This window comes from Barbus barbus (genome assembly GCF_936440315.1).
Source record: "Barbus barbus genome assembly, chromosome: 5".
NCBI lineage: Eukaryota > Metazoa > Chordata > Actinopteri > Cypriniformes > Cyprinidae > Barbus > Barbus barbus.
The window spans coordinates 2,148,056-2,169,666 of NC_136733.1; the positions used below are offsets into that span (position 1 = coordinate 2,148,056).

General features: G+C 36.6%; 2 protein-coding genes across 4 annotated transcripts in view; one reads left to right on the top strand and one right to left on the bottom strand.

The window, feature by feature from the left end:
- The window catches only part of LOC306870459 (unconventional myosin-XIX-like), a 21,051-nt gene extending 2,955 nt beyond the window's left edge, over nt 1–18,096 (bottom strand). The window contains exons 1-21 of the mRNA XM_079417752.1: nt 17,808–18,096; nt 14,003–14,150; nt 12,194–12,342; nt 11,074–11,187; nt 9,916–10,042; nt 9,731–9,800; nt 9,539–9,641; nt 8,255–8,351; nt 8,063–8,139; nt 6,546–6,636; nt 5,569–5,734; nt 5,271–5,344; nt 4,881–5,116; nt 4,481–4,657; nt 4,224–4,364; nt 3,738–3,845; nt 3,567–3,637; nt 3,296–3,375; nt 1,989–2,146; nt 1,672–1,801; nt 415–500 (exon numbers count right to left, since the gene is read on the bottom strand). Coding sequence (XP_079273878.1) covers nt 415–500; nt 1,672–1,801; nt 1,989–2,146; nt 3,296–3,375; nt 3,567–3,637; nt 3,738–3,845; nt 4,224–4,364; nt 4,481–4,657; nt 4,881–5,116; nt 5,271–5,344; nt 5,569–5,734; nt 6,546–6,636; nt 8,063–8,139; nt 8,255–8,351; nt 9,539–9,641; nt 9,731–9,800; nt 9,916–10,042; nt 11,074–11,187; nt 12,194–12,342; nt 14,003–14,150; nt 17,808–17,927 — 2,523 coding nt within the window. The 5' untranslated portion in view covers nt 17,928–18,096. The remainder of the gene's footprint in view (nt 1–414; nt 501–1,671; nt 1,802–1,988; nt 2,147–3,295; nt 3,376–3,566; nt 3,638–3,737; nt 3,846–4,223; nt 4,365–4,480; nt 4,658–4,880; nt 5,117–5,270; nt 5,345–5,568; nt 5,735–6,545; nt 6,637–8,062; nt 8,140–8,254; nt 8,352–9,538; nt 9,642–9,730; nt 9,801–9,915; nt 10,043–11,073; nt 11,188–12,193; nt 12,343–14,002; nt 14,151–17,807) is intronic.
- Nucleotides 15,148–20,851, top strand: LOC306870460 (phosphatidylinositol-glycan biosynthesis class W protein-like). 3 transcript variants are annotated; one of them, XM_079417753.1, is made up of 3 exons: nt 15,173–15,299; nt 16,777–16,953; nt 19,188–20,839. In XM_079417753.1, exons 1-3 carry the CDS (start codon nt 15,297–15,299, stop codon nt 20,673–20,675), a joined length of 1,668 nt encoding a protein of 555 aa, XP_079273879.1. In that variant the 5' UTR covers nt 15,173–15,296; the 3' UTR covers nt 20,676–20,839. The 3 variants fall into 3 exon arrangements, with proteins under 3 accessions (XP_079273881.1, XP_079273879.1, XP_079273880.1); XM_079417754.1 differs by lacking the exons at nt 15,173–15,299; nt 16,777–16,953 and adding exons at nt 18,125–18,234; nt 18,340–18,412; XM_079417755.1 differs by lacking the exon at nt 16,777–16,953 and having other exon boundaries at nt 15,148–15,299; nt 19,188–20,851.
- Nucleotides 20,852–21,611: the final 760 nt, after the last annotated feature.

The window sequence follows — 21,611 nt, forward strand, 5'->3', positions numbered from 1 at the left end:
CAACCATGAGGCACTCAAAGCTCAAACTTGGAATCGCCAAAAACTTGGAGAAATTACTATTATATAGTATAACGTACTTCTCAAAGTAATAATAATACAATTTATAAAAAAAAAAACTTAAGGAATTTCACACTATTATGTCCATGTTTTCATTTAAACAGGAAATCTCTGTTGTGCACCACTTTGTTAGTCAAAAACTAAAAAGAAGTGTTACATTTTCATTTGATTACATTTTAAAGATTAATAAAAAATTAAAAGAATTATGTTTGCATTAATTTTTTTCCCTTCCCTTCCAAACATCTGCCTTCATCCCTGATATGAAACGGTCTTCACAATCCAATCAATTCCCAAGACAAAATCAAGTCCTGTCCAACATCTTTATTAATAAAAAATAAAAATCAGCACAATGCTTACCCTCCAGCGCCTCCATTTAGTTTGGATGATCGATGCAGCTTTGTGCCATTTCTTAATCTCTCTTCTGACCAACCAGGATCTCACACCTGTGATAAAGATACACATAAAGAGAGTTAAAAACACTGTATAATACTGTACAAATACTGCATATCGAGCCGTTTTCATTTAAACTCTGACAGATGCAGATATGGAGTTTGTGATAAGCAGCATTTACTGTGAACTGAGACGCTCTGAGACACTGAAAACACTGCACACAATGATCTGCTCATGTGTAAATGAACACAGAGCTTTTGGTTTAATCTTGATTCCTTATGCAGCCTACATCTTCAATACTGTATGATCTGCACTATAAAATTAGTGTGGTCTGATTTGGCCTTTGGCTCTACTAAACTCAGTGAGCTCAGGTGAGTTGCATCTGTTCTGTTCTGAGTTTAAGGGATAATCAGGAGGAAGTTGATCAGGTGTCAGCGTCTAGACGCACAGCAGATGTCTGCTCCTTCAGCCAGGCAGAGGTCAGAGAGAAATGCAGTCACTGGGTCTATTCCTAAAGAATTAGGTCTTCTCGCTTGTGCACTTTATCTCTTAAGCTGTCTAAAAGTGTCTACAAACACAACCAGTTTATTCCCAGCTTTAATATTTAGCAATAACTGTCTAGAACAAGGTCAGCTGTCATTAGGGTTGCATGATTAATCTAAATAAAACTGAAGTTGCAATATAGTTTAATGCAATTATTAAATCAAAAGTTGTAATGAGAAGCGTTTTTCAACAAAAGAGAAGCTTTGACTTCTCTATGCGGTTTTCTGTCAAAATAAAAGTTCAACGTAATGGTTAAAATGACAAAATTAAGACAGCCACAATATTACTATTGTAATTTTACTGTTGAAGTGCATAAATAAAAAAATTTAAAAAATCATTTTAAAGTGAAATATTACAATCGTAATATTTCTTATTTTGTTTTTATTTAGTATTTTCTTTTATTTTAATTTAGTAGTAGTAGTAATAATAACAAAAATAACAATAATTTATTTATTATTCATTAATTCATTAAATAGCCTTATTGATATAAAGCCACAAAATTTTGGCTGGATTTATTTTATTTATTTTTTTTATCACAAATCTTTATTTATTGTATAATTTAATTTTTTTACATAAAAAAATAAAATAAATCACAATTAAATTTTTCCCCAAATTGTGCAGCCCTGTTTGTTATAGAAGCATACTACCGGTTATCGCAAACTAAAGATGTTAAATCCTAACCTGCTTGTAAGCGCGCGGCAGCTTGTGTCCTCAGGTTACGCAGACGGGTCTGGTACCTGTGCCAGCAGCACTGGATACAGAACGCCTTCTGTGAGCGCACCCTGTTCCTGTGCTCCTCCAACATCTCCAGCTGCACAACACATGATAAATTAATTACTGACATCAAGTTAAAACACATCTGACAGCTTGTGATTGCATCAGCTGAGACAGGGTAAATAGGCTGAAAGAGTCCCGTGAACTTTCAACAGCTGCCTCAGCGCAAACAGGCATTTTACAAATTACATTACAATCATTAGTAATCAGAGTGCACGCTTTACCAGGGAGTGTGTGAGAAAGACTTTGGTCCTGCCACAGTGCACCATGTTATTGTTGTCATCAGGGCTCAGGGTGGAGTTTGGGACATGTCTCTTGAGGACCACATTGAGCACATCCTCTACAGCAGATCCCAGAACAGCCTGATCGCTCAACTCAGGACCTGTGAGTGAAAGCTGAGCTTTAGAAATAAATGTTTATGATACTTTTATTGTGTTTTAATGCAAGCCACTGCAAGTAAAACCATTGATTTTCATGCACTGATCAATGTTGAGATTTTGGGGTATTTTGCTTCCATGTCTTTAAGACTACTGGAAAGAAAACACCCAAAATACACATTTAAGTTGCTTATTTTACTCACTTTACAATTTTATTCCTATCTAAATTCTAAAGGTTTTTACAGTATGGTTTCGTCATATATAATTTACCTGATTTATATAACAGCTTATTCCTAAAAATAGTTAAAAAATATTGAAATATATGCAACTTTATGCGTAGTTAATTAGATAATGTCTCATTTGCACATTAAACATAACATTTACGAAAACTTGTAATACAAGCAACTGTGTTAATGTACTGTGATAAATCAATTGGGGAAATATGACATTTATTAGTTGAAAACTTTACCCTGTTCACCTGAAATGCCTTGCCTTAATGCAAATGAAATCAAGCACTTTAGGGTCATCTCATAGGTGCATTATGTTTAGTTAAAAGTTTGCTTTGATTCTTGGTGGGTGAAGGTATTAGGGCAGACATGTTCAGTCCTGTTCCCATGAATCCACCTTCATGTAGATTTTACTCCCAATCCTGCTCTACCACACATCTGTAATTTTCAATACCTAGTTTAGTTGGTTTAGGTGAGTTAGATTAGAGTTAATCTCTGCAGGAAGGTAGATCTTCAGGAACGGCATTGAGCTCCCTTGGTTTATCTGAGATTTAAAACAGATTTTTACTGGTGTTCAACCAACTAATGTGCACATCTAAGAAATCATCATCTGTATCAAATCCCACAAGCAGTGACATGAAACCACATGCAAAAAAATATTTCTACAAAAGACAGTAGTAAGAGGGAAATAATGAAGAGAGAAAGAAGAAAAGACAAGCAAATGCATCACTGCATGCAAAATATCCACTAAATAAGCATGCAGTAATTCACCTGAGGAACTCAGATTCACATTATTTTAAGCACTGTGTTCATTAAAGACAAAGAAATGAGAGAAGGATACTGAAAGAAAGGACAGGAATCAGTTATTAAACAAGAGAACAGAAAAAAAACAGACAGTACTTTGTATGCACATCATGTTCTACATACTGTTCGCTCGGTTCATTTGTGCAGTTAGTCTGGTGTTTGCAATCAGCCCGTATCTTTGGAGGAAACTGCCATATGGGATCCTGTACAAATAATACAAAAATAATTTAGTTATGATTCTGAAACGAATTCTGTAATAACATCTTTAAACTTGAGGTAATATTAAATATATCAAATTCTGGAACGTAGTCCTGCTTATTTTGAATTAAATTATTTGTTGTCAAATTTAGTGTATTTGTTAAATGTAGAGATTGAGATGTACGTGTAGTGTTACCTGATGGGAAATCCTGCTGCACTGATGTTTATGGTTTCTACTATCCCACAGGCCTCAAGCTGAGCGATAACCTGAACGCAAACCAAAATGAGACTCACAAACCAGGCTATAAATCTGCAACTCTCAAGGGAATCCCAAGTGAACAGACAGAAATGCATCTGTTTTTCATACCTCTTCCTTTTTGAAGGTGAGCGGTCTGCAGTCAGGGTTGGGTTTGATGCAGCGCGTGTAGTGCGGCGTGGTGCTGTGCAAAATCTTCATCAGGCTTCCAAGAGAGTTCTGCATATTCACAGAAAGACAAACAAATTATTATATTAAGCACAGATGCAGGCAAGTCTAAAAACAATGCAGTATCTGTATCAGTATCTGTCTTCTTGAAAACTTTACCTTTGACCTGTTTGTACAATCAAGAATATAAAACGTACTGGGACAACAAAATTATGTCTAATCATCTTATAATGTGAATCATAATGATTAAGAGCTAAAACAATCATTTAAAACAACAGAAGTAGTAGTATATTTTTATTTAATGCCATATCAGCATCTTAGGATCTTAGTATCCAAGTAAAACAAATACTAAAACAACAGAAAGAAATCTTTCAATAAACAAAACGTAATACACTAACAGCTTAATTTTTCCTCTTAAAAAATCTGTACCTTAAATTTGGAGACAACAGTGACCACTTTACTGTGTCCTCTAGACCCCTCGCTCTCACGGTCACCGTCAGCAAAGAGACTGTGCAGCAATGAATCCTGGGACTTCTGCAGGAGACTGATGATCTCAGGGGGAACCGGGTCCTACAGAACAAATGGACATTCGGGCACTTTAGAAACTTTACTAATCCCAAAAGGAAGAAATTTCAGCATAGATAAGCAACAACGTTTATGTAAGCAACTACTTCTATAATTTGCACCTTGTTCTTCTCCATCATGCCCTCGATCTGGTAACTGACTTTGCCTGCATAGTGGGCCACAGTAAAATGGGGCTCTTTGCTGAGTTTGTCCCAGCTGATGCTGGCGTTATCTGACAGCTCCTTCTGTAGACGCACACGAAACTGCTTCGCATCCGATGCTCTGTTCAGACGACACTCCTAGACAACAGACAGCCAGTAGCCAAAGAATCAGAAATACAGAGAGAGAAAGACAGAATGAAGCGAAAGAAATAATAAACTCATTAGTGTTACTAAAAAAGCTCTTTCACTATGCAAGATGAGCATAAAGCTATAAATAAAGGCAGTCACTACATTTGTGATGCAAATATACATCACATCTTTTTTCTGATTTCCCTCTCTGAGATAAGAAGTGCAAGCTAACCTCATTGAGCAGGGAGAAAATGCTGGAGGGACTGCCTTCAATCAGGTCCAGGCAGCCCTGGTTGTCTTGGTACCGTATGAAGGACCACTGCAGCCCCTCGGTCACATACTCCTCCTGTTGAGCCTTCAGGTAATGAGCCACAAAGTGTTGCTGCAGCTTCTCGTTAGCATAATTAATACACAACTGCTCCAGATTGTTCAGGAGGAAGCATTCAAAACCGTACACATCCAGCAGGCCTGTAGAAGACAGCAGCCAAGGATTAAATGTGTTTTAGAGGTATTTTCATTCCATTCAGAAAAAAAGATAAATGATTTGACATTAAATTCTGACTAGTAAGTCATATATTTAGCAATATATTAAAATTAAATAAGTGAATAATTAGATTTGTACCAATGAAGTTGCACCACATGGAATTGTCTGCACACATACTGTTGTTTATGAAAGTGACTAACCAGTCAAACAGCCTGTAAATGAAAACAAATCAAGACTTGAAATGTGTTCATTACTATTTGCTTCAGCACTCTACAGCACTTGCTTTAAATATATTGAATTTTATATATAATGCAAAACTCTACGTTTCATTATATATGAAATGCAACACAGAGTGTGTTTTTGTGTGTAAGATTTGTTGTTTTACTGTAGCTGTAAGCGTCTTCATAAAATGTCAAACCTAGTTCATACGACTCACTGTGCATAAATGACTTTAGCCAGACAGTCTCTACGGATGCCACACTCCGACTGAGAGCAAGGTTTGAGGACGCTCTGTTTGCCAGCGCGCAGAGTTCTCACGGTCAGACACGATTGCAGCTCGTCTAACGGCACCTGCAGCAGGTCAGCGGTCTTCTGCAGGAAACCTGCACACAGCACAGAGAGAGAGAGAGAGAAGAGTGATCAACACATGCTACTAATGTCAACATGTCCTTAGGTGGGGAAAAATCTTTACTAAAAGCTTTGGCCTCTGTATACAACAGATACCGAGATACCAATATTATATATTTTTTTTTTTAAGAAAGTAATATTTTTTTATTCAGCAAGGATGCATTAAATTGAAAAGAGTGAAGATATTTATATGGTTACAATAGATTTCCATTTCAAACAAATGCTGCTCTTTTGAATTTTCTATTCATCAAAGAATCCTAAAAAAATAATATGTATCATGGTTTCCACAAAAATATGAAAGAGCACAACATCGATAATAATCATAAATATATCTTGAGCAGCAAATCAGCGTATTAGAATGATTTCTGAAGGATCATGTGACACTGAAGACTGAGTAATGATGCTGAAAATACAGAATTGATCACAGAAATAAAGAACATTTTACAATATATTCACATTTCACAGTTAAATTTGAAATAATATTTCACAATATTACTATTTTTACTGATCAGAAAAATGCAGCCTTGGTGAGCAGAAGATACTTATTTAAGAAACATTAAAAATTGTTACCGACCCCAAACCTTTGACCAGTAGTGTTTATAGCAAAGTGTCACAGTGAATTGCTGGTGAGAGGAGGAATGTAATAGGGACACATCACAGCCCAGACATAAACTTGTATCATCCATAAAAGTACTTTGCCTCATCATGTCTGGAATATGCATCTTGCCTAATTCACGGTCATAACTTAGCTTTTTATATAAACTATACAGCAGAAACACATCACACCTTTTGAGTGTCCATCAAGATCACATGGCTGAGCCTCTTCTGATGCGGGACTAAAGTCCACGTTCCCCAGCTGCAGAAGACCTGCAAGTATCTTTGCAAAAAGACAACAATCATGTCATTTTACAAACTAAAGTATAATTTTTTCTCCCCAAAACATTCTTCCATTAAAGCTGCAGTCTGTAACTTTTTTTGGTTAAAAATTATCCGAAATCAATATTTGAGCAGCCAGTGTTCAAAACTATCACCTTACTTTAGCCCGATTCACAACGGTTATCTTATAATAATGTATTCTAATTTGAGTGGTACGGGTAGGTTTTAGCGGGAAATTCGAGCATGGCACTGCGTCATTACGTCACGTCTGTAAACATAAAGAAGTTTTCCCGGCTAGTAGGCTATAGCACGTGAGCATCCTGCAGGTGACTGATCGTTTAGCCTTTTCTCACAGCAGCTAGAATAATTAAATGCATCATTTTGATGGCGGATTGTAATCCAGAAAGTATTATGTGTGTTATGAAACACATGTGAAAGAAATTATATTCCAGTTTTAAATGTGCTTCTGATTACGGATAGCCTGGGATTACACAAGATTTGTATTTTAAAGAAAACCAGTTCGAAGCGAGGATAATTTACTTTTTGGGTTAAAAGAATTTCTTAATATGAAATTTGAATGGCATGACAATTATATATATTAGACTGTATAGAAATTGAAATCTACACGTTACTACACTATACTCATAGTCACACAATGCTGATGTTGTTAACATTAATAATTTGAGAATGAAGTATAACAATAATAATAATTTGCGCAGTTTGATGTGATATGAGCTAACTGATCTTTAGATTAAATCACCATTGGTAGCGCAATTTATGGTAATGCTTTTTTCCTCAGTTGGTCAGAACAAACGTGGCAGACTTGTTACTTACTTGTTCAGATGGCAATGAAAAATCTTATTTTGGGTCATATATTCCAAGACGTAGGGCTACGTACAGTAAACATCCACACCGGTGCAGTGACTGACTGCCACGCATTCACCTCAAAACATTAGATTCATCCGTACTGGAGCCGTGCCGGAGTACAACCCACGCAAGGAAGATAATTCCGAAAATAACTGCAATTCCAGGTTTTCAAACAGAGATGGTAACAAAGAGGCAAAACTTACAGACTGCAGCTTTAACAAAGTAGTTTACACTTCATTTTGTCTGCTGTGCAGCCTTATTTTGGTGCATGAATCCATATAACTTGCATCAAAAGCTATATGATGATTCACAGTCATAAATCAAAAGGTTAATTTATTTATTTTTCAGCGAGTGAAGTAGTTTAGGGTCTCCACCCACTATTTATATAAATACGGTCTTTATAACATAATTACGGTCATTTAACAAGTTCAATTAATTAGTCCAAACAATTGAGTGTAATCAATATCTAAACACATACCAATCAAACACCAACCATCATGGATACCGTTCATCTCCAATCATCATTGAGGTTTTGATATAATTTTACCATTATTCCTTACCCTAAAAATCTGTGTCCGTTTCCCCTCATCAATGCCAAGGTTGATCATGGCTTCCACCGTCTCTTGCAAACAGTCTTCTGCTCAGACACAAACAAACACAAAAAAAAGAATGCAAGATGTCAAATAATATCACAGTGCCTCAAAAAATGTACTTTCATGCTTCAAAATACAAATTCAAAGCACAATACTTACCTTCTAAGGTTTTCTCAGCATGTGGCAACCAAGCAAAGTCTTGCTCCAAAGGCAGCATCCATTCCAGTCTCTGTTTCTCTGTGGCTCCTTTCATCATCTTCAAATAAAACAATAAACAACCAACATAGAATTACTGTATTACTGGAAATAATCAAATAAAATTTATAAGCCCGTTTCCACCGCAGGAACATTTCCCAGGAACTAGGGCCGGTACTCGGTGCGTTTCCACCGCACGAACCAGGATCTAAATAAAGTTCTGGGTAAAAATTTGCCACTCAGAAAGTCCCTGCTCACGAGGTAGTACTTTTTTCAAAGGTCAGGAAGTGTTGTGGGTGTGACTTGGGCGCTAAACATGCTGATTAGTTGAGTTTACGCAACATTGTATTTCAACCACCATTTATTCGCACGATGTTCAAAATATTACTGTTGAGTAATGAAATGTACTTTTAAGAGTATTTCAGGTGAGAATGTAGCAGCCTCACAGCGGCTAGTCCTTCTGACATTTGCCGCTGTCTCTGATGTCTCTTTAGTGGTTAAACATAAGATATAATTAGTTTTGGGTCAATCTAACAGGTAATCATTGGTTGGTCTCAGGAATCTATTATTTGTTCCAAGTCATATCGTTTTGGCTGAGCACAAAGTTATGTTTCATAACTTAATATACTTATATAAATTTATATGCATTTATATTTATAACTTTATTAAAATGAAAAGAGGCAATGCTGTTTGATATAATATTTCGTATCATTGTAATGTCTGTACGTTCCCTGAACTACATTCCCAAGGCTATTAATAGCCCATGTTTAAATAAAAACGAAAAGAGGCAGTAGTGTTTGATATCATATTTTGTCTTATTGTCAATATTTTGAGGAAAATTGCAGTAGCCAAAGTGAGCTGACTGACGTGATCAAGTACACTGCTGTTCCATTTGCAGATTTACCAGACTTGCATCGTCCCGTCCCCCGGGTCGACTCCCGAGTCGAACTTGCGAAGTCCAAACTACCAAGAACACAAGTCAGAAATTTGCGTACTTGGTATTGAGAAATGGCCCTGGACTGGGAGGAGCAGTCACGCGTAATCCTACGTCAACAGACTATTTGCTTAATCTTCTCGGTACTTTAGGCCGCGATGGAAACGCAGACAGCAACAGGTCTGGGGAAAAAAAAAAGTTCCTGGGATAAATTGTTCCAGGTAATTTCGGTGGAAAAGCGGCTTATGAAAGTATATACTTTGGTAGTATTAATATTCCAGGTTAATTCTGTGAATGCAGTTTCTTAAATTTACCTGGTAGAATATGTGAAAATTTCTCTCATTTGGTGCTTGGAAAGCCACTCTGGTTTTCTCCAAAAGATATGTCTGCACTGATGCCCCAACCAGCAGCTGAGAACTGGATTATAAAATCACAGACCTTTACACCAATCACAAGATTCTTCAGGTTCATGTCCATGTGTGAAACAAAGAGAAAGCAAAACTGACCCGTTGAGCTGAAGCTGAATGTATTTTCCAAAGCGACTGCTGTTGCTATTGCGTAAAGTGCAGGCATTCCCTGGGGAAGAAGAAAAAGGAAAATAAAGGCTTTTAGAAAGCATGCAATGAAGATATCACAGACCTTCAGAGAGGAAATGAGACTGAAACATCAACATGCTCCTTGTATTTCTCACCAAATGCCTCCATGACTGGGTTGGAGCCCAGTACCCGTCTTTCTATCTTCTCTACGGTGTCCTGGCACTTCTTCGAAGAGGCGGCTACAGTGGCATAATACTTCATCAGACAGCGTGACGTCCATGTCTGAAGAGATATTTAATATAGGAGATGTGGTCTAAATCATGTTTCATGTTAAATCATGAGATTTGATTGTTTTCAGATCAGTCCTAAACTTAGTACTGTAAGTATTTGAAATATTAAAGTGGTGGTTGATTGCGATGTCAATTTTTTAACATTTGTTAGCGTGTAATGTTGTTGTTTGAGCATAAGCAATATCTGCAAATATTGCACGTATTCCCCATTGCTTGCACAGGTTCTACGAGATCTTATTCACTAATATCCTCTGTGTCTCAATCTGGCTCAAATTGATAAGCAATATAGACGACGCCATTGTTTACAATACAACCGGAGCACATGCCGCTGAGCTGAGGGGCGGGATGTTCAGATGCGCACTAGAGTCGGTTTAGCCAATCATAACACACTGGACCAGCAAACCAATCTGAGCCCATCGCGTATTTCTGAGGGAGGGGCTTCATAAAACCAGGAAATGATCAGCGCATTTATCAGAGAAGGGACAGAGCGGTGTGGAATAAAGGTAAATCATGAAAAATAATGACTTTTTTTAAAAACGAAGCATTAACACGTTAGACTGCACCCCATAAACATAATCAAGTCTAGAAAAAAAACAGTCAACCACCCCTTTAAGTTTGACAGTTCGTTTAAAGACTATAAATAATGAGAAATCATATTTTCCTTTATTTTTAGGGACCTTATTGAAACATATTGCAAAAAAGGCTTTCTAAACTTCCAAAGTTAAAAACAAGCAGTGGGTTTATTTTGAACAGGTGTGTTTTGGTTACTGTAATCTGATCAGTTTGAGCAGCACATTTCAGCAGAGAAAGCTTCATGAATCTGTCAATCAGTGTTATGAATCAATGTGATGCAGATTTACAAAGTGACTGGCATTTAAGAATAGAGCAACTCAGAGTAAAGCACTGAGATGTTAACAAAGAGCTAGGCCTGTTTTTGACCCCTTTTAATATCATGCAGTAACTGTAAAACATAAGCATTGGAAAACATGAATTACGAAATTACACTAAACAAACATCACTTACCTTCCCAGCTCCACTTTCTCCAGAAACGACCAGTGATTGGTTCATGGGCTCCACCTGGCCCTGCACGTTCCTATAAGCCTCTTCTGCTACGATGAAGATGTGTGGCTTAAACTCCTGAGTACAAAAAGATGCTTTAACATTGCATTCTGTATAATAGTGCTTTCTATAAATTAGCTTGAGATGGCAAATGCTTCAGTGCATATTATACTGTATAACCTGCCTTTACCCGTCTCAGAAAATGTCCTTAAAAGGTTAGTCAGTATCTATAGTGGCCACAGTTTATTTTTTATCCAACTTCCTGATTTGCAGTTTTTTTTTCCATGAACATTCTTTGACGTCAAAATAAACATGCAGAGCAAAGTATTGTCAAGGTTACTGACCAACATCACAGTGTGAAAAGTTCAAACCTCATAAATAATCAAATAATAGCTTAAAATGATAAGGTGACAACAACATGTAACAAAAAAACATATCGTTTGGTGCTGTATTAAATATAAAATTAAAGACTGACTCATTAACCATTTAATACCACTGAATATGCAGCTGAACAGACCAGGTGTGCAAACATTGTTTTGACACTGTTCTCTGCTATGATAAAAGACAAATGGGTTGACTAAACACCGTCCTGTCATCTGTTACGCATTAAAAGCATTTGAAAGGGAGGTACAGTTCTCGCGTTTCAAAAGACAACATTTAAAACCCAAGCAACTAGGGGCGGGTGGTATGACCAAAACCTTCATATCATGGTTGAGTAATTTTATATCATGATGGTAGACAATTACAACATAGTTGTTTTTGCTTCATTCAACAAAAATTCAACCCAAACATATTTCATTTATTACTTACACAGTCAATCAATAATGCCTGTTTTTGATACATTTGATGATAATCCAGTAAACGAATTATTTGAGGTTGGTTTAGTCACTTTTTGGTGACTAAATTTTATAGCAAAACCAAACCAGTTGACATATTTCTACCAATGCACGGAATGAGGAATCAAACCACTAATATGACCTAAAACTCATAGTATTTATGGCATATTTATGGCTTCCACACTAAAGTATTTGTAACTTCCCTATTTTTAAGTTAGAGATGTACTGATAGACTTGAGCGCGTTTACCTGAGGTTGAGGAGCGGAGTGATATTCCCTCATCACATCCAGAGAGTACAGGTGAGGAATGGGCTGGAAGGGGTTTAGGGCGATCAGCGTGCAGCCAGCATGTGTGTAGAAAAACTTTGCGCTGTACCTGGCCTGCAGACATTTCAGCACTGCCAAACACAAAACACCACAGCTGTAGTTCAACACTGACTCACAATAGGACATTTAGGACTGGTATAGAAGCTTGTTTCTGCCACAGAATAAAAAGATAACATTAACAACTCACAATTCTGACGTTTTTCCTTGCAATTCTTAGAAATATAAACAAGCGATTCTGTGTAAAAAATTCTGAATTGCAAGATGTTAACTCGCAATTGTAAAAAGAAAGTCAGAACTGTAAGATAAAAAGTCGCAATCTTATTTTGATGTGAAATGACGGTCAATATTATGAATCAGAATTCAAGCTCCAATCTAGAATTTCACATGCTAGAACTAAAATCAGACATCAAAACATTGTAGTGGAAGAATATCCTATCATCTGAATGGGGGAATAAAAAAATCTTGACGTTATTCACTTGCAATAAACATCATAAGGCCAATGATGAAAAATGACCAATACAGGGCTCAACACAAAAAAAAAAAATCGTGTAAAGAGCATTGGCTCCTATAAGAAAAAACGTATGTTGAAACGGCTAATAATAAAATGTGACATTCTGTAGTTTTGTCTCATATTCAATCATATTTAATCATATTTGTAAATGTCTTGACTCCACAGCCAACAGAGCAATTTTGTCTTTACTGGTCCAATACTTATGGAGGGCACTCTGTGTGTGTGTGTGTGTGTGTGTGTGTATATATATATATAAAAATAATTCTAACAAATAAGTTCTTGTTAAAAACTAACCAAAATTTTGCTTATAATTTCTGCACAGGAGAGACTTGGTGTTGTTTCCAAACAAAAGGAAATGTATCGGTATCGGCACCGGGCAAAATGAGTTGAAAAATATCGACATATCGGATATTGGCAAAAATCCAATATCGTGAATCCCTAATAGATATCATGGGTTCACTGCTGCTTGAACTAGGACACCAAAGCGATCGCGCCTGCCGCATTAAAAAGAGCGCCAAAACCGTATTGTTTGAATTTCGTTATGAATGTGGCATCATTTTAAACCTGATACTTTGTTTATTAAAAAGTAACAAAGCACAAAGCTTTTTGCGATTACTGGACGGCAAGTGCGCTACAACTAATACGAAATTCACGCATTAACAGAACATATAGACGAAGATCTTGATAAGAAGCCATATTACTAATATTAGTAATGCTTATAAACGAGAATTGTTAACGATACTGCCAATAGCCACACAGCTGACAACTTTACCTGTTGTAGTTTGTTGAAGTTGTGCACGAAATAGACACAGCTTTTCTGCACTTTCACTTGCACGTCTCCGTCATTTTGATCTCTCTCGCGGTGCACAACTGAGCTGCGTTTAGCATATTGTGTGCGTCAGCGACGAGGACTGTTTGAAACTCTTTTTCCACTAAAGCTTTGATGCGCATCGTCTTTTAATTTTAAGTTTAATACATGAACATAACAAAAGATGTGATCGCAAAACAATCAGGAAAAAGGGCAGTGCATGCAAATTTTTAAGTCATAGCATATAAATATATATAGACGCCAGTGGCAACCTCAGCAAAACCTTCACTCACAAATTAATATTTTTGGTCGCAAATGTGACCGTTTTAGTCGCAGTCTGGAGCCCTGCAATAGTTACATTTACATTTAGTCAGTTACAGACATAAATCCAAAGCGCTTTTACACAATGTACCTGTAGAAGGCGTAACCGGGTTGACTTTAGTGAGGTCATCGTATGTGTGAAGTTCAGCTTCATTGATGAGGAAGTCTCTGATGTCCCCTTCCAGTGAATCATTGAGAGAGTTCCTGAGGTCCTGGGTTCTGTCTTTAAGTCCATTCACCTGCATGATGCAATTAATAAAAACCATGTTATCAAAAGGAATAGGTTCCATTTACTGTACAGATGCAGCAATCCAATTTAGAAAGGTTTCATAAATCCAAGCCCTGATGCCAATTCAACCACATCTTGACATTTCAATAGCAAACTTGATCTTCAGAAAATGTAAAAAAAAAAACATAATTTTCTTCCTCTATTCATAATATTCTTGTCTGAATCTGGAGAGAAATATGCACACATGCACAGACCTGAGAGGACAACAGGGGGTGGACTTTTCCACTGGAGGATGCGTAATTATGGGTTATGGACTCATGTTTTGGCCAGAGGTGATGGTTTGAAGTTAAAAACATCTTAATAATGGATTTGTTTCGTACATACATGTAGGCCTAGCTTTTTACTTTTTCAAGATGTTAACCGATGGACTGGAGTGGTGTGGATTATTGTGATGTTTTTATCAGCTGTTTGGACTCTCATTCTGACGGCACCCATTCACTGCAGAGAATCCATTTGTGAGCAAGTGATGTAATGCTACATTTCTCCAAATCTGATGAAGAAACCAACTCATTTACAAATTGGATGGCCTAAGGGTGAGCACATTTTCAGGAAATTTTCATTTTGGGCTGAACTATTTCTTTAAAAAAAACATCCTTTCAGAGCCATGTGTGCAACTTTATATTACATAATGCACAATACCATAATTAAGCTTGCTTAATGTCAGATGTGTTTATGCATGACATCAAAGGAGAGAGCTTTTACATTTATCAAGCCAGTACATTTGTTGGTCATATTTCCAACACCTTTGGTTGACACTGACAACTTGAGATTTGACTAATTGCTTGCACTATTCCTCATTTGAAAGACAAAGCAAATGCTCAGCAACAATAGAGTAAGAACATTTTCCAAATATAACACGCCTGGACTTCATCACAAAAATTAAAAATGTCAGATGCGTAATTACACGTCCTTCCTCTGACGCTGCTGTGACTCCGATGACAGCATGTGTTGAGAAGGGTCAGGACATGCTGAAGACAAGCTAATAATACACACTGTCTGCTGGACAGGCCTGCTCCTAATCCAATAACAAACACAGGTAAACGACAACAAGACTGTGAATCTGAACTGACCGGAGAGAGCATCTTAAAAACAAATAATGGTAAGCGACTTTGGTTAGTACAGAGATCACAAAGATCAGTTAAACATTTGTAATGAAACAATTACAGATTCCCATAGAATTGATCCTATTTCATCTGTCAGGAACTTTTCGTTCCAACACTTGAGTCAATGCATGAATCATAATGGCCCAGGAAAAAACAGATGACGACTTAATCTGCGTCAAAGGCTGCAGGCATGAGAAACACTGCATGGCACAACAAACCAACTGCATTATTCACACTTTACAGTAAACCAAATTTAAAGGGTTACTCCACCCCAAAATGAAAATTGTCATTAATGACCTACCCCCATGTTGTTCCAAACCCGTAAAAGCTTTGTTAGTCTTAGGAACACAATTTAAAGGAACACTCCACTTTTTTTGGAAATAGGCTCATTTTACAACTCCTCAAGAGTTAAGCAATTGAGTTTTACCGTTTTTGAATCCATTCAGCCGATCTCCAGGTCTGGCGGTAGCACTTTTAGCTTAGTTTAGCATAGATCATTGAATCGGATTAGACCATTAGCATCTCGCTCAAAAATGACCAAAGAGTTTCGATAATTGTCCTATTTAAAGCTTGACTCTTCTGTAGTTACATCGTGTACTAAGAGCGACGGAAAATGAAAAGTTGGCATTTTCTAAGCACATATGGCTAGGAACTATACTCTCATTCCGGCGTAATAATCAAGGAACTCTGCTGCTGTACCATGTGTGCAGCAGGCGAAATGATATTACGCAGCGCATGAAAGTAGTTCCCAGCTCAGTAAAGTAGTCCCCAGCTCAGTAGCCTATGATCTAGCTGGGGACTACTTTCAGGCGCTGTGTAATATAATTTCGCCTGCTGCACACATGGTACGGCAGCAAAGTTCCTTGATTATTACGCCGGAATGACAGTATAGTTCCTAGCCATATCGGCCTAGAAAATCCCAACTTTTAATTTTCCGTCACTCTTAGTACACGATGTAACTACAGAAGAGTCAAGCTTTAAATAGGAAAATTATCGAAACTCTTTGGTCATGTTTGATGACCAAATGCTAATGGTCTAATCTGATTCAATGATCTAAGCTAAACTAAGCTAAAAGTGCTACCGCCAGACCCAGAGATCGGCTGAATGGATTCAAAAACGGTAAAACTCTACTGTTTAACTCTTGGGGAGTTGTAAAATGAGACTATTTCCAAAAAAAAGTGGAGTGTTCCTTTAAGATATTTTGGATGAAAAATTTCTGGACACATGCAGCATACGCTCTTCTGTGTCAGCCGCATACCGGATGCGCTGTTTTCATTCAAATCAAAGCATAAACAAACGTAGAAGACGTATCCTTGTGGCGCGGCTGACACAGAAGAGCGTACGCTGCTTGCATCCAGCGGATATTCTCCAAAATGGCGCTACGCTGAACCAGAGGAGACGAATTGTTGAATAAAATTGTTTTTTTGTTTTCTTTGCGCAGAAAAAGTGTTCTCGTCACTTCATTAATTTCAGATTGAACCACTGATGGCAGATTATTCTGACGATGCTTTTCTTACTTTTCTGGGCCTCGACAGTGTTAATTACTTGGCAGTCAATGGGACGGTCACAAACCTCCCCATTTTCATCCAAAATATCTTAAATTGTGTTCCGAAGACGAACAAAGCTTTTACGGTTTGGAACGACATGAGGGTAAGTGATTAATGACAAAATTTTCATTATGGGCTGGAATACCCCTTTAATAAGTGAGGGTGACCTTTGATGCTGCAACTAAATGAACAAATCAAAACATATGAACACATACCATATAAAACACGTCTTCATTTACTTAATAAATTGCAGGTTCCCTTGGAATGACGTCATATAACTTTGTTATGCCAAAAAAAAAAGAGGCGTGCCTGAAATGTGTTCATGTGGTTGTTCTGCGCATGCTCAGATTAGGCTGACCTGGAATAATCTGAGTATGTTCTTCAGATTAACTGCTGTTTAATCCCACAATGACAACACGAGCCACGACAGTGAACATGCACCGGAAAAACAAGCCAGTTCAAATCAATGATTAGAAATAAATCACAGTAAAATCACTTTATTAACGGTTAACGTTATTGTTCTGCTCAATAGAAAACTAGTCCCTAGTTTAGGGTGGCATTAATCAACCAAGTTACTTCCCTTAAAAATAAAATATATTTATTACAGGAATAAATAATGAGCATATAATTCTGAACGTGTAGTATTGTTATTTCTTGTCACAAAAATATACGTTTAACGGTGATGGAAATTATGAATACTTATGCGTATTAACATGATGTTTTGGGGCATGTAACTGTTGAATTAATTGTAATAACATGGTTTTGTTTAAGGAACCAGTGGAACATAAACCACCATTATACAGTATTTTTGTAACGGGTTGCTTTCAGATAAACAAGTATTTATCAGTTAAACTAGTTTTTGTAGATAATACAATTTAAATCTAAAACGTTGATATGCATTGAGAAAAAGTGAGGTAAAAAGTGTTAAATGAGCAGTAAATATTAAAATGAGTGTACCTTTTCCTTTGGGCGGTTTGTTCTTCCAGCTTTCTCCAAACTCCGGAATATCCCCTCAGAACTGTTAACGGTCGAATCGTCTTTATTTCTGAATAAAAGCTTCTGTTTGACATTCGCCATGAGTGTAAACTTTAAGAAGACACGTTTCGCTGTATTTACTGTGTTATATCACTGCCATTAGATTGATATTTTATGAGTTATGTTTTGTTTCTTCAACCGGGAAAATTCCTCAGTGAGTGAAGGACAAAACTCGCACCAGGCGGCCACTGACACGCGCACGCATTTGAGAGACGCAAGGAAAAGGCCCCTCCCCATCCAGTGACGTTTAGCTGTAAGCCACGCCCAATGCGGAAATAAACATCGCAACCCCAATGTGTGGCTACAGTTTGTTATAAAGTGAGGATTATTACAGAGGAATGAACGATTTGTAAGACGAATGTTTATTATTACTATTTAATAAAGAGATGTAAGTACATATATATATATATATGGGAGTCCATATTTAGTGTGCTAAACCGGTTTATCCTGATAGGCCACTGCTGTAATGTTGGGCTCTGCAGTTTAAAAACTGATTTAACTAATGTCCACACATCTCACGGGACGAGGTAGGTCACATTTCTTAATATCCATACTATAAAGAGCTGTAATAAATATGTGCCTTGACTGAATTGCTTTAATACTCTCTGGAATTATTTGAACATAAACCTTTGAGATCAAAACTTCCACTGCATCCTAATGGTAAATTGTAGGTGATTGATTTAATTTTGTCATTCTGAGATATGTGTGTGTATTTCTACACACTATATCTATCTACCTATCTAAAAAAGTATTTTAATGTGATCATATAGACAGCATGCATAGTAATTATAAAATCATTTAAAATGCTGGTTTATTAATATTACTAAGCCTTTTAATTTAAATTAAGTCCTAAAACAGTATGAAAGCAATTATAAAATAATTAATTAATGTTTTAAGCAAATATTTCATGTTGTCTTTTAATTAAATAATATTTCAACTAATATGTTCATAAAAACTGCATGCATATTAATTAGAAAAAAATAAAGAATGCTGAATTTGACTAATATTCCTTATATAATTTTTTAATAAATTAATTAACTAATATGAAGTCATAAACTATTAGATAAAATAGTTTTAAAATATTTAAAAAGTTATGTTGATATATTAGAAAAATGCAAACATGTATTGCATGTAGTCTTTTAGTTAGGCCTAAAAAATATTTCAGCTAATATGAAGTCATAAAAATATCTATTTGTATTTGTATATATATATATATATACTCACACACACTAAGTGTGTTCTGTATCACCTAGCAGTCTACGTTTGTACTTTACTTATTTTCACGCTTGTCTCTTTTTACAGACAATGGAATCGGAAGAAGTAAAAGTTGTATTTGTCAGCAATCACAATGGGACGACCCTTACGGAGGTTTCGCTGGGATCCTTCTTAGCCCCGCTGTGTTTTCTCAGCCGAGGACTCTTCCTGATAGTCTTCCACCTTGGAAAAGGGGTTCTTCCGTTCTCCTGGGGAGCCCATCTCCTGCTGGACTTCACAGCACTAATAATGCCTTTGGTCCTGTCATGCACCGCACTGAGCGACATCCTTCACTTTGTCATCATGGGCATCGCTGTAGTTGACTTAGTTGTCCTATACCTCGTTTACAAGAACGGAAAGCATCCGTCTCAAGGTACCCTTTACAGTACGATTGACAGGTTTGTGCAAAGCAGAGTAGAATCCAACCTGGTCCCGTTTGTGACCGTGTTTCGAGTTCTGGTCAACGTGAAGACTGCCATAAGCATTTTGGCTGTTGATTTTAGCGTCTACCCAAGACGTTATGCGAAAACAGAGACGTATGGAACAGGGGTGATGGATTTCGGAGTCGGAGCGTATGTAATGGCCAACGCATTGGTGTGTCCCGAAGCAAGAGGAAAGGACATTCAAGGGTCAAAGATCAGTCATGTGTTTAAACAGTTGATTTCCGTCTGGCCGTTGGTCTTGTTAGGGTTTGTGAGACTTGCGAGCGTCAAATCATCAGGCTACCATGAACATGTGACAGAGTATGGAGTTCACTGGAACTTCTTCTTCACGTTAGCCATCGTCAGAGTGGTGGCGTCCGCACTCCTGGCTCTTTTTCCTGTGAATGCCTCAGGGCTTCTCGCTCTTCTCATTGGTGGAACCTACCAGGTTGTTTTGGAGACAACAGGTCTGAAGTCCTTTCTCATTCACAATAACGAGCGCACAGGCTTTCTGCAGGCAAACAGAGAGGGCATCTTCTCAGTTGTGGGTTACATCGTCATCTATATGGCTGGGGTTCAGGTTGGCCGTTACCTCATGCAGAGCAGAAGTTTGGTTAAAGACTGGATCAGAGTGATCCGTAACCTTCTGTTAACCAGTTTTGGGTTGTTCTTCAGTCTTTACTTATGCCAGATATGCACTGAGCCAGTGTCACGCAGAATGGCCAACCTTTCCTTCTGCATTTGGACTGTGGCACAGGCTTTATTCTTTCTCTCATGCATAAGCATTGCTGATTTACTGCTACTTTTTTCTAAAGCCATCTCTAATTTTTCATTTGTGTCTGCATCGTGGCGTCCATATCAAAACAAGAAGTCATTACCAGACGAGAAAATGAGAAAAAATATGGATGCATTATGCCTCGTACAGTCTGTTAACCGGAATCAGTTGTTATATTTCCTACTTGCAAATATCATGACTGGTTTGACCAATGTGTTAATCGACACTCTGAACAGCAATGATGTTTTAGCTGTAAGTGTTTTGCTCTTGTATATGTTTATGAACAGCTTAGTCATATTCATATTGCATATCAATAACATAACCATTAAGTTCTGGTAAACACCCTTTCATTTAGTTTCAGATTACACTGTGTTTGAATGGCTCTCGCGAAACTGCTGTGAAATACACTGTATATTGTTTGAAAAGTGCAAATAAAATTAAATGTGTAATTTTATACTAATACTGTGTATTGCAAAGGAGATATGAATCTAAATAAATTTATTTCATGTTAATAGTAGAACAGAAGATTTTTGTATTTTTATATGCTGCAATTAGCCACCATTTCATTTAACGTTTTCCATGAGTTTAATCATCTTTGTGTCTTTGCAGTTCACAATATAGATAGCCTGTGTGGTGAATTGATTAAAAACATTCCATGTAGTAATTGATTATGAAAGGTGCATGCATTATAATTATACAAGAATTTTGAAAATGCTAATGTTTGCTAATATTCCTTTTAATTAATTAATATTAAGTCTAATATTAATTAATTGAAATGAAAATGAATTCATATCAAAACTATATGAAATATAATTGTAAAAGAATAAGAAAATTGAGCAAATATTTCATATAGTCTTTTAATGAAATATTCTAACTAACATAAAATCAAAAAAATACAATTGCATGCATGCATACTAATTATAAGAATTGTAAAAAATTATTAATCAAACTTTTATTTAAATCATAAAACAATATGAAAATAATTGTGAAAGAATTATAAAAATGCAATTTAAGCAACAAGTCATTTAATTAAATAATATTTCAACTAAAATGCGATCATAAAAACAGCATGCATACTAATTACTAAAAACTATTTCACCGTCTAAATACTGTAAAGCTGATATAAAGCCACCCAGCTCTATAAATAAACAATTTGCATTGTTAAAAGCACTATACAAATAATATTGACTTGACTAATTATAGAGAATTAAAGAATGCTATTTAGAAAATAAGTATAAAAGAATTATAAAAAAAATGCATTTAAACAAATATTTA